We start from the raw sequence: 14180 nt of genomic DNA, 5'->3' as shown, positions 1-14180 counted from the left end.
TTTCTGTGGATTTGTTTCTCTAAAGTACCCAGACGAACACACCAGCTGAGGCCGAGAATTAGCTACAGCAGCTGCACTCTGGTCCAACCATCAGAGAGCAAGAGACAAGAGAACTAGAAAAGCAAGGCTCACCGAACCATCTAGCTCTTCACTTTTAATTGATCCCACATGTGTTTATTGGCCAGGTTGGCACAATAAACCTTAAATGTCTCAGTTGATTTTTGTTGTTGTTGTCTTAATAAGAAGAAAGAAGTGAGCAGAGAGAGAGAGAAGGTCCCACTACTACTGAAAAAGATAAGGTGACCAGACGTCCCGATTTTTAACAATTTTCCCCGTGTCCCGCAGCATTTTTAAAAAGTCCCGATTTTTGGAAAGAATGCACGACTAGTTAGGGTATACGGTTTTCGGCTGCCATGTGGCCATTTCGCCAGGATATGAGTTTCATCAATGGTGTCCCGCTTTTGTCCCGCTGTACCAGTGTTAAATCTGGTCGCCTTAGAGAAAGAAGAACTGGAATGGAGCCGGGCATGTTCTCTGGACACAGGGTCCCTCTGGTGTGACATCCTAGAACTAGGGGAGGATCGATGGACACCAAGGCCCCTGGAGCTCTCCCACATGTGTTCATAGGAGGAAGGACCTTTCCCCAGAGCCCACAGCATATTAGAGCTTAAATTCTTAGCACTAATCCCTGTGTAAATCAAACCCACATCGAATTCCTTCTGACCATTAACCAGGGATGTGAACAGTCTTGCTCTCAGGAAAAGTGCACTAGAAAGTGGATTACCACCCTTGGCCGCCTAGCCAGCCCAGGGAGGGCCATTCTTTCATAGGGGCTTGCCTGGTGTGCCCTTGAGGGAGGCCATGGTAGTCATGAGCCATGCCCTGACTGCATGGGTCAGAGGCCCTGGACTAACCTTGTAAGCATTTCTAACATAATTTATGTGCTCCAATCATGGTTCTGTTTCACTTCTGTGGCCCCACCTGTAACTGGGATGTGTTGACCCGTCCCCATCACACTGTGTACCCATTTCCTTTGCCCTCCCACACCCTTTTGAAGGCTCAGGACACGCTACAAACCCTAGGAAGCCATTACGATATTATGCGGTTTCCCGCATCTGGATGGTGTGTCTTTGCCTTTTTCTGTTTAAGATTGACTCAATGTTCTCCTTACACCATATTTGAGCTGCGGGGTCTCTTTTGCACCTTAAAACAACATAGAAAGAAATCCTCCCCTTACAGCTGACCCTCTGAATTTGGAATGCTGGCCCCCTGAATGGTCAGACACTAAATGTGTTAAGGCCATGACTGTACTGGCTATGGGCAGCTATGGTCCCTCTCTGGAATTTTTCTGTTGGCCGAGGAGCCTCCTTACCCCCTTGCTCATTGACAGTCCGTTTGGTCTCAAGGTCCTGAGTCCTTCTGCGACCCCTCCCGCAGGGCAGGTCCAGATCCAGGAGTCCCAGGGGCTTGCAGCTGAAGCCAAGCCCCTGTTGAGTCTACTTCCTCCCTTCCCTGCCTAGGCTGCTCCCCTGGCAAGTCAAAATAATGTCACACCATTGAGCTTAAACTCCAGAGAAGAAAAAAATTTTATTCTTTAATATATATGAAATATCTGGGTTAGATTTTAAAAATGAAAGTATTGTGTTGTTTGAAATTTAAATTTACCTGGGGGTCCGGTATTGTATCTGACAACCCTATTGTGGCCCCTCTCATGGGAGCACCCCACCAACAAATCACTTGAAGAAGAATTCTTGTCTCTTGCTGTGCCTGTGGAAGTCCCTGAAAAGTGGGGAAGGGGAAGAACAGAGAGAGTTTAAGGCATTCAGAGCTCTTTGTTCTGAGCTGCCTGCAGGGTGGCTGGTGAGCAGCTTCCATGGCAGCCAGAACTCTGGGTATCGGAGGCCCAGACCGGGCGTTGCCTGGCCTGGCCCCTGAAGGAGCACAGTTGGCTATCCAGTCTCCCCAGAGCAGGATTCCAGCTTTCCTGTGTTTTGCCTAATTAGGCATGAAATTTTGATGTGAACACATGCCAACAGGTTTTATTTTACGTACATGATACTTCCTTCCCAGTGCTCACAGATGACAGGAACTGAGCTGCTAACATTATCTCATTGATAATGTTCTTCAGTCCCAGCAGAAATCATTTCACTTCATTTCCTCATCTTTCAATACAGCAGTCCTCTGGTTTTATGTGACCGTGTGCAGGTGAGTCCTGTCCGAGTGCATGTGAAGTTGAACTAGGCCTGTGGTGTGTCTGGCTGACTGTCAGGGGTGGCCCAGTTGGTTCCAAGCCTAAATGTATCAGAATGGAACATTGTCCAGTCGTCCTGGGCTGTTCTCTCAATCCATCCTCGCCATGTTCCAGCCCATTGGTTACGTCAGTTCATCTCACTAAGAGTCTTTCTCTTTTCCACTATCGATTTTATCAGGCATGATGCCCTTCTCCAGGGACTGGTCGAAAGTTGGGGACACAAAGTCTCCCCATCCTCACTCCTATGGAACATGCTGGCTGTCCTGCTTCTGAGGCAGATTGGTTTGTTCTTCTGGCAGCCAGAGGCATAGCCAATCGTCTTCATCCACCTCCTCACGGAAAGGCATCAGTTCTCTTTTGGTCTTCCGTGGTCTTTGTTCAGCTCTGGCATGCATGAGAGGCAACTAACAATGCCTTGCCTTGGGTGAAGTGCACTTAGTCCTGACTTTAATTTTTAACCTAATAGAAACCTCTTTTGAAAATGGTTTACTGACTTATAATTCACATATCATACATCCCTGTTGTTCAGTCATACTTAAAAGAGTTGTGTAGTCCTTACCACAATCAATTTTAGGCCATTTATTCTTCCTTGTACCCATTGTCGCTAGCTCCCCATTTCCCACCAACCTCCCCCTGCCATGCCCCTAAGAAATGATTCAGCCAGTTGTTGTCTCTATAGGTTTACCTAAATGTATCTATTCAGAAAAACATACAAAATCAAAACCAAAACAAACAAAAAAAACCCCAATAACCCAACAACAATCACAGAATGAAACAGAGAAAAATCTCAATCAAAAAGAAAGCAGAAAATACTAAAAACTGGAGCAAATATACATAGATCAAAAGGGAAATCAGATGACAAAGTGTAGCATTTTGACACAGCTACAACTGCAGTAATCCACCCTATGATGCATTCTGTCTGGTAACAAAGCCATGTCCATCCCTGGCCCATTCTCAGATGGTATTCATCAGAAGTTTAATTCACATGGGGGACTCTGCATATGGGTTTTAGGCTTTCACTGTCATCCATAGCCTTCTGCAAACTGAGCAGTCAGAATTTAAGCTCTAAGTCATTTGCTCCTGTGGATTTGGATTTTATTATTTACAATCCTTGGGATTACACAGGCTGGCGTGCTTCTTCCTTGTGTATTTATCTGACACCTCACTTAGATGACTACTTGCTTTAAGACAAGCCTTTAAGATGCCTGACACTATTCCTTCACATAGCTGGGCACCATCTGCTTTCTTCACCACACTTTGCTATATCACCCATGTCTTCAGTGTTCTCTTCATGAGGACAAGTGTTGAGCAGGGCGTTGCCATAAGAACTAATTGTTCTTAGATTAGGGATACAAATAAATGCAAGCTCAAAATCCATTCATATATCTATGGTTTATAAATGTCCCTAAGGAGCCCTGGTGGTGCAGTTGTTACACGTTGGGCTGCAATACACATGGTAGGTAGTTCAAAACCATCAGCAACTCCATGGGAGATAGACTGGGATTTCTACTCATGTTACAGTCTTAGAAACCCACAGGGGTCACTATGAGTCAGCATTGACTTAATGGCAGTGAGTTTGGGTTTTGGGTTTTTTTGGGGGGGTATATATTTCCCTGGTTCACTTTAGAGGCATCATTATTATTTTATTAGAGAAAATTATAACTCATCCCCAAGAGGCATAGATGAATGAGTGCTTCCAGTGCCTCATCCTCAACATGATGTCCTTCTTTAGGGACTGGTCTCCACTGACAACATGTCCAAAGTATGTAAGACGATGTCTTGCTATCCTTGTCTCTAAGGAGCATGTTAGCTATAAGTATTCCAAGACAGATCATTTTGTCCTTTTTGTAGTCCATGGCACTTTCAATGTTCTTACCGGCACCACAATTTGAATGCTTTGATTTTTCTTCAGTCTTCTTTATTCAGTGTCCAACTTTCGCATGCATATGAGGCAGTGGAAAATACCCTGGCTTGGGTCAGGCGAACCTTAGTCCTCAATGTGACATCCTGGCCTTTCAACACTCTAAAGAGGATTTGTGCAGCCAGTTTACCTAATGCAACTCATCTTTTGATTTCTTGACTGCTGCTCCCATGAGCATTGATCCAAGCAAGACAAAATTCTTGACAACTTCAAGTTTTTATCTGTTTATCATATTATTACCTATTGGTCCAGTTGTGAGGATTTTAGTCTTTACATTAAGTCATACATAGTTTATATTGAAGGCTGAAATCCTTGATTTTCATCAGCAAGGTCTTCAAGTCGTCCTCATTTTCAGCAAGCAAGGTTTTGTCATCTGCATGTAATCCATATAATCCAGCTTCCCTGATGACTTACTCAGCATACAGATTGAATAAGTATGGTGAGAGGATGCAACCCTGTCACACACCTTTCTTGATTTTAAACCATGCAGTATTCCCTTGTTCTGTTCACACAGCTGCTTCTTGACCCATGTGCAAGTTCTGCAAGAGCACAATGAAGTGTTCTGGAATTCCCATTCTTCTCAAGTTATCCATAGTTTTAATGATCCACACAGTCGAATACCTTTGCATAGCCAATAAAACACAAATAAACATCTTTTTGGTATTTTTTGCTTTCAGCCAGGATCCCTATGACATCAGCAATGATATCCCTTGTTCCATGGCCTCTCCTAAATCTGGCCTGAATCTTGGGAGCGCTCTTTCAATGTACTTGTACAACTGTTGTTGGATGATCTTCAACAAAATTTTACTTGCATATGATATCAGAGATATTATTGTATAGTTTGAGCATTCTGTTTGATCGTATTTCTTTGGAATGCAAATATGCATCTCTTCTAGTAAATTGGAAAAGTAGCTCCCTTCTAAATTTCCTGGCATAGAGAAGTGAGTGTTTCCAGTGCTTCATCAACTTGTTGAAACATTTCAATTGGTGTTTCAATTCCTGGAGCCTTGTTTTTGGCTAATGATAAAATGCTATATTGACTTCAGAGGACAGCACTGAAGTTACAGCTCAGGGAGAGGGGAGCATCTGATCAGAGCACACAGGAGCAAACAAGGAGGGAAGGAAAGAGACTGGAACATACCCTGGCCCACCAAGCCTTGAGGATGATATTCCTGCTCAGAGCAGCCAATGCACAGAGAGGACCATAGGGCTGGCTCCATCATGAGACACGACATCCCTCAGTGACCCATAACGCTATGAGGGACAACACTGGAGGCACAATGTGGGAATTGTTCCTGATCTGACCCCACCACACCAGGGTGAAATGCTAAGGGCTTGCAACAGAGCAGCAAGGGGAACAAAGCAATGAAGTGCCTGGGGAATACCAAAAATAGACTTTGGGGCCAGGGCATGGCACCCCATCAGACTCGACTGTAAAACACGTCTAAAGGTTAACAAACAGATCTGGAACTATTTATAGACTTTTCTTTTGTTATTGTTTTTGATTTGTTGTTTCATTTTTCTCTCTCTTGTTTTTGTGCTTATTATTGTCTTTGCATGTCCATCTAGATAAGATAGGTGGGATAAACAATCTGGAGGAGAAAATAATGGGACTGACGCTTCTGAGGGGACACGGGAGAGGGGGAGGCGGGGGAAAGGAAGGAGGGTGTCAACAAACCCAGGGACAAGGGAACAACAAATGTTCTAAAATTGATGGCAAGGATGCCTGGTGGGGCTTGATCAAGGGCAATGTAACAGTGAGGAATTACTGAAACCCCAATGAAGGCCAAATATGATAGTGGGAGAAGAAGAAAGTAAATAGAGGAAAGAAATTGGAGGCAAAGGACATTTATAGAGGTCTAAATATAGGCATGTACATGTATAAGCATGTTTATATATAACAATAGGGAAATGAATCTATGTACATATATTTATATGTTAAGTATTAAGGTAGCAGATGGCCATTGGGCCTCTACTCAAGTCCTCCCTCAATGCAAGAACACTTTGTTCTAATAACCTGGCATTCTATGATGCTCACCTTCCCGGCATGATCACTGAAGACAAAGTGGGTGCATAAGCAAATGTCGTGAAGAAAGTTGATGGTGCCCAGCTATCAAAAGATATAGCATCTGGAATTTTAAAGGCTTGAAGAGAAACAAGCAGCCTTCAAGCTGAGAAACAGAAAAGCCCACATGAAACAAGCACGTCAGCCTGTGTGAGCATGAGGTATTGATGGGATCAGGGATCAGGCATCAAAGACCCAGAACAAAAAATCATATCAATGTGAGTGAGGGAGAGTGCGGAGTGGAGACCAAAGCCCATCTATAGACAATTGGATTGGATATCCCCTTACAGAAGGGCCACAGGAAGAGACAAGCCAGTCAGGGTGCAGTATAGCACCGATGAAACATACTACTTTCCTCTAATTTTTTAATGCTTTGCCTCCCCACTCCACTAACATGACCCCAATTCTACCTTACAAATCTGACTAGACCAGAGCATGTACACTGGTACAGATAAAAGCTGGAAACACAAGGAATTCAGGACAGACAAACCCCTCAGGACCAATAATGAGAGTAGTGGTACCAGGAGGGAAAGGGGAAGGTGGGGGGAGAAACGGGGAAGCGATTACAGTGATCTACATATAACCTCCTCCCAGGGGGACTGATAACAGAAAAGTGGGTGAAGGGAGACATCGGTCAGTGTAAGGTATGAAAAAGTAATAATAATTTATAAATTTTCAAGGACTCAGGAGGAGGGAGGTTAAAAATGAGGAGCTGGGGAGGGAGGGAGGTTAAAAATGAGGAGCTGATAGCAAGGGTAAATCTCCTTCTGGTATTCTTTCTTTCAGCCAAGATCTGCCAAGTGTCTGTAATAACATCCTCACTCCATGTCCTCTTCTGACACCACTGTAACTTCTGGTAGCTTCCTGCCCATGTGCTGTTGCAACTGTTTTGAAATTATCTTTGAAATTTTACTTCTGTGTGATATTTTTTATCATTTCCTCAGTCTGTTGGACTATCTTTCTTCGGAATGGGTGTTGTATGTATTGTGCAAAAGAATTCATCTGAGTGTACTCTTTTCTAGGATGGAAAGGTGCTTCTCAAACTCTGTTGTGTAAAAAACCCTGTCTTTCTGACTCAGGATCTGCAGTAGGGTCTAAGAGTCTGCATTTCTGCATAACAAAACAAAGCCAAACCAACTGCCATCAAGTGGACTCTGATTCACAGAGACCCCAAATGTGTCGAAGGAGCACTTTGCTCCATAGTTTTCAGTGGCTGATTTTCTGAAGTAGATCTCCAAATCTCTCTCCTGAAGTGCTTCCTGGTGCCCGGGAACCACCAACCTTTCGGTTAGCAGCCAAGCTTTTTAACTGTTCGCACTACCCAGGGCCTCTGCCAGACACAATTTCATCTCCTTTTTAAAGACCGGGAAACCGGTCTTTAAATGAGTATATAATGCCTCACAGGTAGCCAAATCTATATAGCTTGACTCCAGACCCCATCCTCTTAACCAATAAACCACTTAGGTGGGGTGAAAAGACCGGGTGGCTGGATGGATAGCCACAAATATTGACAGGAAACTCTGCACAGGGTTGGATCAACTCATAGAACTTGTCAGTTCACCTCGGTTCAAACCTGGCCTCTGATGCCATTATCACGTGACCTCTGGTTGTCACATGACTTGGCTGAGCTACTGTGAAATAAGCCCTACCTGTGACCCCTCCCGCTCCCTCCCAGCGCAGTTGGAAGCTTTCATGATGTAGTGCATGTTGAGCGTTCTCCGAGCAGGCCGTCTCTATGGCTGCTGCAGCCGGTGTTGTACTGCCTTACTTGTGCTTATTTACCAATCTGTAAGGGAGCAATTTCACTTATTTTCCCCCACTACACTAATGAATCTCTCTCCCCTCAGGATCTTCCTACGGAATCAAAACTTCTCTTCCAAACCGACAGTCCCCGAGAGGCACAGAGCACCCAGTCGTCCAGGTAAGTGTGCCTGCACAGCTTACTTACTGATCTACAGTGAAACCCGTGTGGAATTGCCCACGACAGCTTGGTAAAGAGGCACAGGTGAGCCTGTGCTGGCTGAGTACTCCAGCCCTGAATGTGACCCCGGACAGTTGTCCCGTACCAGCCCGGTAGCGCACTGCCAAGGGCTGGTCTCAGTCCCATGGGTCAGCGGCTGGATGGAGACCAGGCTGGACTGGAACCCAGGGCTGCCCACTGGCTGGCTGCTCACACTCAGTGCCTCCATGTAGCTGCTGTTTCTAGTCCTTTAGGAGAGAGCTTAAATGATTCCGCTCTGATCCGGCTGCTTTTAGAAGTCTGTGTAGGCATGCTGCAGCTGGCACCTATTAAAAAGGGATCAAGGCCTCCCATGGGCGGTGGTGTTGCACCGCGAAGCTCATGTGTAGCAGCGGCAGCCCCTGTGCTACCTCATGCATAGCATCACTTGGAAAATGAGGGGGAGCACCACACCATTATCTGGATAATCAGGCGGTGTAGACAGTGGAACCAGACAATTCAGCTCTGAGCCCTGTTCCCCCAAGAGAGGTGATAGCTGAATGCCTTCATTACTTGCAACTCCCCTTTTCACTCGCCTTTTATAGGCTTCGTCTCCCTGGGGCGAGCTGCAAATTGCAGTAAATTCAATCCATCTCAGCACCTGTCCCCACCCTAGGCACAGAGCCCCATGTTCTCATCACCTTTGTGGGATAAGTGCGTCTCAAACAGTCCCAGGGACGCAAAACCCTTGAGGCTTTCAAAGGACAGCAACGTGCTGTGTGCATGGGAGGATTTAGCTTTGCATTTGGGGCTGTGAGTGACTGATGCATCAAATTATAACTCTAGATTCTGAGCCTTTAGGATTTGGAAGAGCGTTAAGGTTTGCCCTTGTTTGTTTCTCATGTGAAGTAAATGATTGCGTACCACACACCCCCAGGGGGAAAAAAAGAGGGTTATTTGAAACCTTTACCTACATGCACATTCAAGAGTTCTTTTCCGGAGTCGGGCTGGAGGGCAGACTATTTCCACCAATGCAGTGAGTTCCAATTCTGCTCTCTCTTCCAGGGCAGGCGCTTGCTATTGGCTAATGCCACCGAGGATATGAATTTGAATGAACTTCAATTATTTTTAAATTAGTTCGTACATTACACTTAAATAGTTAACACGTAGCTAGTGGCTACCATCGTGGGAAGAGAGAGAGAGAGAGACATTTGTACATCAAAGCCTCCTGGGGGCTTACAGTTCACATGAGGACTATTAGAGGAGTGTGAAGTCAGCAAGCTAAAGAGAAAATATTGGCCAGCCAGCAAGTTGTTTCCCCTCCTTGCCTGCTCCGTGGGAGGTTACTCTATGAGGATAATAATGTAATGAATAAAATCCATCTTCTTTTCTAATTACCTGGCAGAAAGAATTAGTTATTGCAGTTCCAAGGTTATTAATGAGCAAGGCTGCAAGTTGTAAAACACTATGCCAAATAATGTGATTCTATTAAGGGCAGGCAGAGTGAGTCCCGGGGTGGGCAACTGGATTGCCTCCAGCCAGCAAGAGGACACCACTTTCCCCCCTCCCCCGCTCCTAGAGGTAGTGTCCACTGTCGCATCTACCCTCTCTTCCATTCCCCACCTGTCTGTGACTCAGTCCCACCTATCGATGCATGACCTTTGGATGTCACATGCTGGGCTACATCAGTATGAAATAAACCCTGGGGACTGCTTATTTCCTGGTGGAGATGATAACAATAATGACATGTGGAGGAATCTAATTTAATTCACCTTGGGCATGGAAGGAACGCCTTTTTCTTTAAACACGGCCACCAAGCTGGTTGGGAATGAAAGTCAGTCTGGCTGGAGGTCCTAGAGATGGCCTTAGTGGCTACCACACTCAGTCCTTCTCCTCTGAGGTCCAGCTCCTCCTAGGGTGCAACTGCGGAGTTGCACATGGATCACTAAGCCCCAGGCTCACTTCTCCTTGGCCACAGGTCTGGTTTTCGCCAGGAGTGATGCTTAGTGAGCTCTGCACAGGCAGAAGCAAGGTGGCCTTCATGCCTCTGAGGTACCTAATGGACGAACTTGCTTCTTTTTGAAATGGAGACGGGAAAACGATTAGGAGACTAGTGACTAAATTCCTCCCCTTTCCCCCTGGTTCTTCTAAGTGAAAATAAAAGATAAGCTAACATCATAATGAAGCATTAAGATACTGCCTGATCATTGCAATGATTGTGGTTGCCATTGAGTCGGACCCCGGTTCTTGGCAACCTCATGCACAGCTGGACAGAATGCCACCTACCTGGTCCAATGGAAATCCTGTGGTCAGATCTGCATGGGTTTTTCATTGATTGACTTTTTGGAAATAGATTGACTTTTGGAACTATATTGTCTTCCTATTGTAAAACTATTGCTGCACGCTCTTGAGTTGATGCCACTGGCCTTATGTCACTGAGCAGAACTGCCCTAGAGGGTTTCCTGGGCTGTATCTTTATAGCAGAAGACCACCAGGTCTTTTCTCCCCAGGAAACAAGTCACGGAGCGGATGAGGACAAACGACTGACCTCTGGGTTAGCAGCCACACACTTAACCATTGTGCCCCTGGGTCTCTTTACTGTCATAATAGCTACTGCTTATTAAACTCTGGGGTTTACTGTCTAATAGAGTAGCCACTGGCCATATGCCATGGACTAGTATATAAGATATATGTACCATAATATAGATCATATGTAATACATAATATATTATAGCATATAACAGTATACAATATATTTATTATAAGGCATAATATATTGTAGTCTGTAATATGTAGTAAAATGATGCTCTTTACTATATAATATATAGCATATATGATATAATTGTAGTATGTAGTATAGTATATATTATAATATAGCACATATCATGTAGTGTATATAATATATGGTATATAATACAGCTGTTGTATGTATTATAAGATAACATGGTACATATGATATATAGCGTATGTAATATATGGCATATAATGTATTGTATATACTGGATGTACCAGGAACTGCCACTTTGGACATGTCATTAGGAGGGACCTATCCTTGGAGAAGGACATCATGTTTGGTAAGTAGAGGGTCTGTGACAAAGAGGAAGACCCTCCAAGAGTGCAGTGAAAACTCGGTGCTCTGGTTGGGAAAGCTCCATGTGCAGCGCTCCATAGGCGCATGCGGCTAATGGGAGAACGCAGCCACAGAGCACTTCCATCACGGCAACACCCTTTTTCGTCAGTGTTAGTCCTGACCAAGCCCTGGTGTGAGACATGTATTAGCTCACTGACACGTATTGCTAGTCTCATTTCATATAGGGCGAACAAAAGCCCAGAGATACTGAAGGTTAGCCAGCACCAAAAAGCAGGCTGTGGTTCTTGGTTCAGGTGTAACACGTATGTGCTTCTGGAGAGTAACTTAGAGGTTCCTCAGCTCTACAACCGTCCCAGTGGCTACGCTAAGACCAGGTGAAATAAATGTGCTGCCTCTCCTGTGAGGACACTGGGATAGGACAGATGAGGTGGTATTTAATAACTGGACAAATAGCTTCTTAGCTGTGAATAGTAGGCTGTATCTGGAGCAGGAATGTATGCTTTGTTAGCTACAAGTCTCCGCACCAGGGAAATGTGGGAATCTTCTGGGTCTGTCTTCATTGCCTTTCATAGCCAAAGATAAAGCTCGACTTCTAGAACAATGGTGTGATTGTTCACCTCTCTGCTTTTGAAAATAGCTTCGGTTATCCAGTAAATGGGAGCCTAATTGGGACCATGTTCAAGTCTCACCAGTTTGGGTGCGGCAATGGGGACATGTCTGGACCTGAGTCGCAGCATCTTCCTCCCACCCCCACCCCATGCCCTCACAGCAGCCTCAGCTCAGACTGACCTTGCTCGGCGCTGGGCTCCGGTGGGCAGCGCGGGCGGGCCTCAGAGAGGAGTGGAAGAATGTCTCTCACTCTCCCTTGTGCTTTTAGGTATTAAGGGTCTCTCACCAAGATCAATGTCTTGTTCCCAGAAATCACAGGTCCAATGGGAAACATACTGAGAGAAAGCAGGCAGAAACACCAACACAGACAAGAACAAAGGAGGTCTGCTAAGGGAGATCCTTCTCGGCTCCAGCTTTTGTAGCCTCCGCCTTTCCTTGGCTTGTAGCCAGAGCCTCACCTAGAACCACTCCTCCTTTATGAAAGGGTTAGGTTCCCAAGACCATGGTGTTTGTTCTGCATGTTATTCAAGGAGGAGGTCTAGGAATTCTTGACTCTCAGAACTGCGGTATCTTTGGTATTTGTGCTCTGGACCCAAATGTCTTGCAGCTGGGCTTGACTTGAGCAGACCTGGGGTCTAGAGGCACAGCTGGCAGCTATGGGGCTCTGGCAACTGGAGGGGCCTGGGATCAATATGGTTGGTGGCCTTTCTGCCCACGGTCATGCCTCCCACGGTTGCCTCTTCCACAGCCCTAACTGCCTGCTACTGCTTTGCAGACAGGGTGGGGAGTGGGCAGTGTGCGGAGTGTGGCGGGGGCAATGCAAACAAGTGACATGCTGCTGGTCTTGGAGGACTGGACGTGGAGGGCATGGTGTCTGAGGCAGAGAGCCTGAAGACAAACAGCTGTTGGGAATTGGAGGTCAGTTGTCGCACGGGCTGTCCAACTTTCATGTGCATATGAAGTGATGGAAAATGCCATGGTTTGGATCAGGCGCACCTTAGTTCTCCAAGTAACATCCTTCCTTTTCAACCTTTTAGAAGAGTTCTTGTGCAGCAGATTTTCCCAATGGGATGCATCATGTTTGAGCGCTTGTCTGCTGCTTCCAAAAGCATGGATTACGGATCCAAGCAAGACAAAATCCTTGACAACGACGTCGATCTTTTCTCCGTTTATCATGGTATTACCCACTAGTCCAGTCGTGAGGTTTTCCTCACGTTGAGTTGTAATCCATAGCAAAGGCTTTTCACTTGGCTCATGTGCATGGGAAAATTGGATGCTGAGTAAAAGACCAAGGACGAATTGATGCATTTGAATTCTGGTGTTGGTGACGAACATTGAAGTACCACAGACCGCCAAAAAGACACATCTGTTTTGGAAGAAATGCAGCCAGAATGCTCCTGAGGGGCAAGAAAGGTGAGACTTTGTCTCAGGTACTTTGGGCATGTTTGGTCAGAAGAGACCAGTCCCTGGAGAAGGGCATCATGCTTGGCAAAGTCGAGGGGCAGCGACAAAGATAGATTGACACAGCGACTGTATCCTCTTTAGGCTCAAACATAAGAACCATTGTGCGGCTGGCACAGGACTGGGCAGTGTTTTCTTCGGTTGTACAGAAGGTGGCTATGTGTCAGAACCAACTCGATGGCACCTAACAACTACAACAATTTTTAAGTTGATAATTTTGTATGGCCTACAGATAATGCTATAAACAGCGTACGGTCCTTAGCAGTCAGAACTGGCTCTCACCATCCTAAATCACCCTCTAGACTAAGATGTGGCTGTAGGTGCTAATGAGTTGGTTTCCACCCATAGCCATGTTACTCACAACAGAACAAAACACCATCTGGTCCTGATCCATCCTCATAGTTGTTCCCATGCTTGGGCCCATGATGGTCAATCCATCTCATTTAGCTTCTTCCGCTTTCCAAGCACGATGTCCTTCTCCAGTGACTGGTCTCTCCTGACAACAAGTCCAGAGTATGTGAGATGAAGTCACAGTATCCTTGTCTGTGGCTGTCCTTGTGGTAGTCCTTTCTACTTTTCTATTTTCTTTGTCAGGACCACGATCCAAACACATCTCAGTTCTTCTTCAGTTTTCCTCATTTAACATCCAACTTTCACATGCATTTAAGGGAATTGAAAATGCTATGGCAAAAATCAGGCACACCTTTGTCCCCAAGTAACCTTCCTGCTTTTCAACACTTTAAAAAGGTCTTGTGCCGTAGACATACCCACTGCAAGGCATCATTTGATCTCTTGATGACTGCTTCCGTGAGCATTGATTGTCAATGCAGGCATGACAAAATT

The 14180-nt window shown here is 45.4% G+C and overlaps 1 protein-coding gene across 1 annotated transcript in view; it reads left to right on the top strand.

Annotated features, from left to right (window-relative positions):
• The window catches only part of LOC123521527 (tubulin alpha-2 chain-like), a 370965-nt gene that overhangs the window by 74525 nt on the left and 282260 nt on the right, over positions 1 to 14180 (top strand). The window contains exon 2 of the mRNA XM_045288659.1: positions 8085 to 8158. Coding sequence (XP_045144594.1) covers positions 8085 to 8158 — 74 coding nt within the window. The remainder of the gene's footprint in view (positions 1 to 8084; positions 8159 to 14180) is intronic.

Source organism: Echinops telfairi, unplaced genomic scaffold (assembly GCF_000313985.2).
Source record: "Echinops telfairi isolate 266 unplaced genomic scaffold, ASM31398v2 ScPeMD7_23;HRSCAF=83, whole genome shotgun sequence".
In the NCBI taxonomy this organism is placed as follows: Eukaryota; Metazoa; Chordata; class Mammalia; order Afrosoricida; family Tenrecidae; genus Echinops; species Echinops telfairi.
Note: the sequence above shows the minus strand (reverse complement) of the source record. Positions and strands in the feature narration are given on the sequence as shown.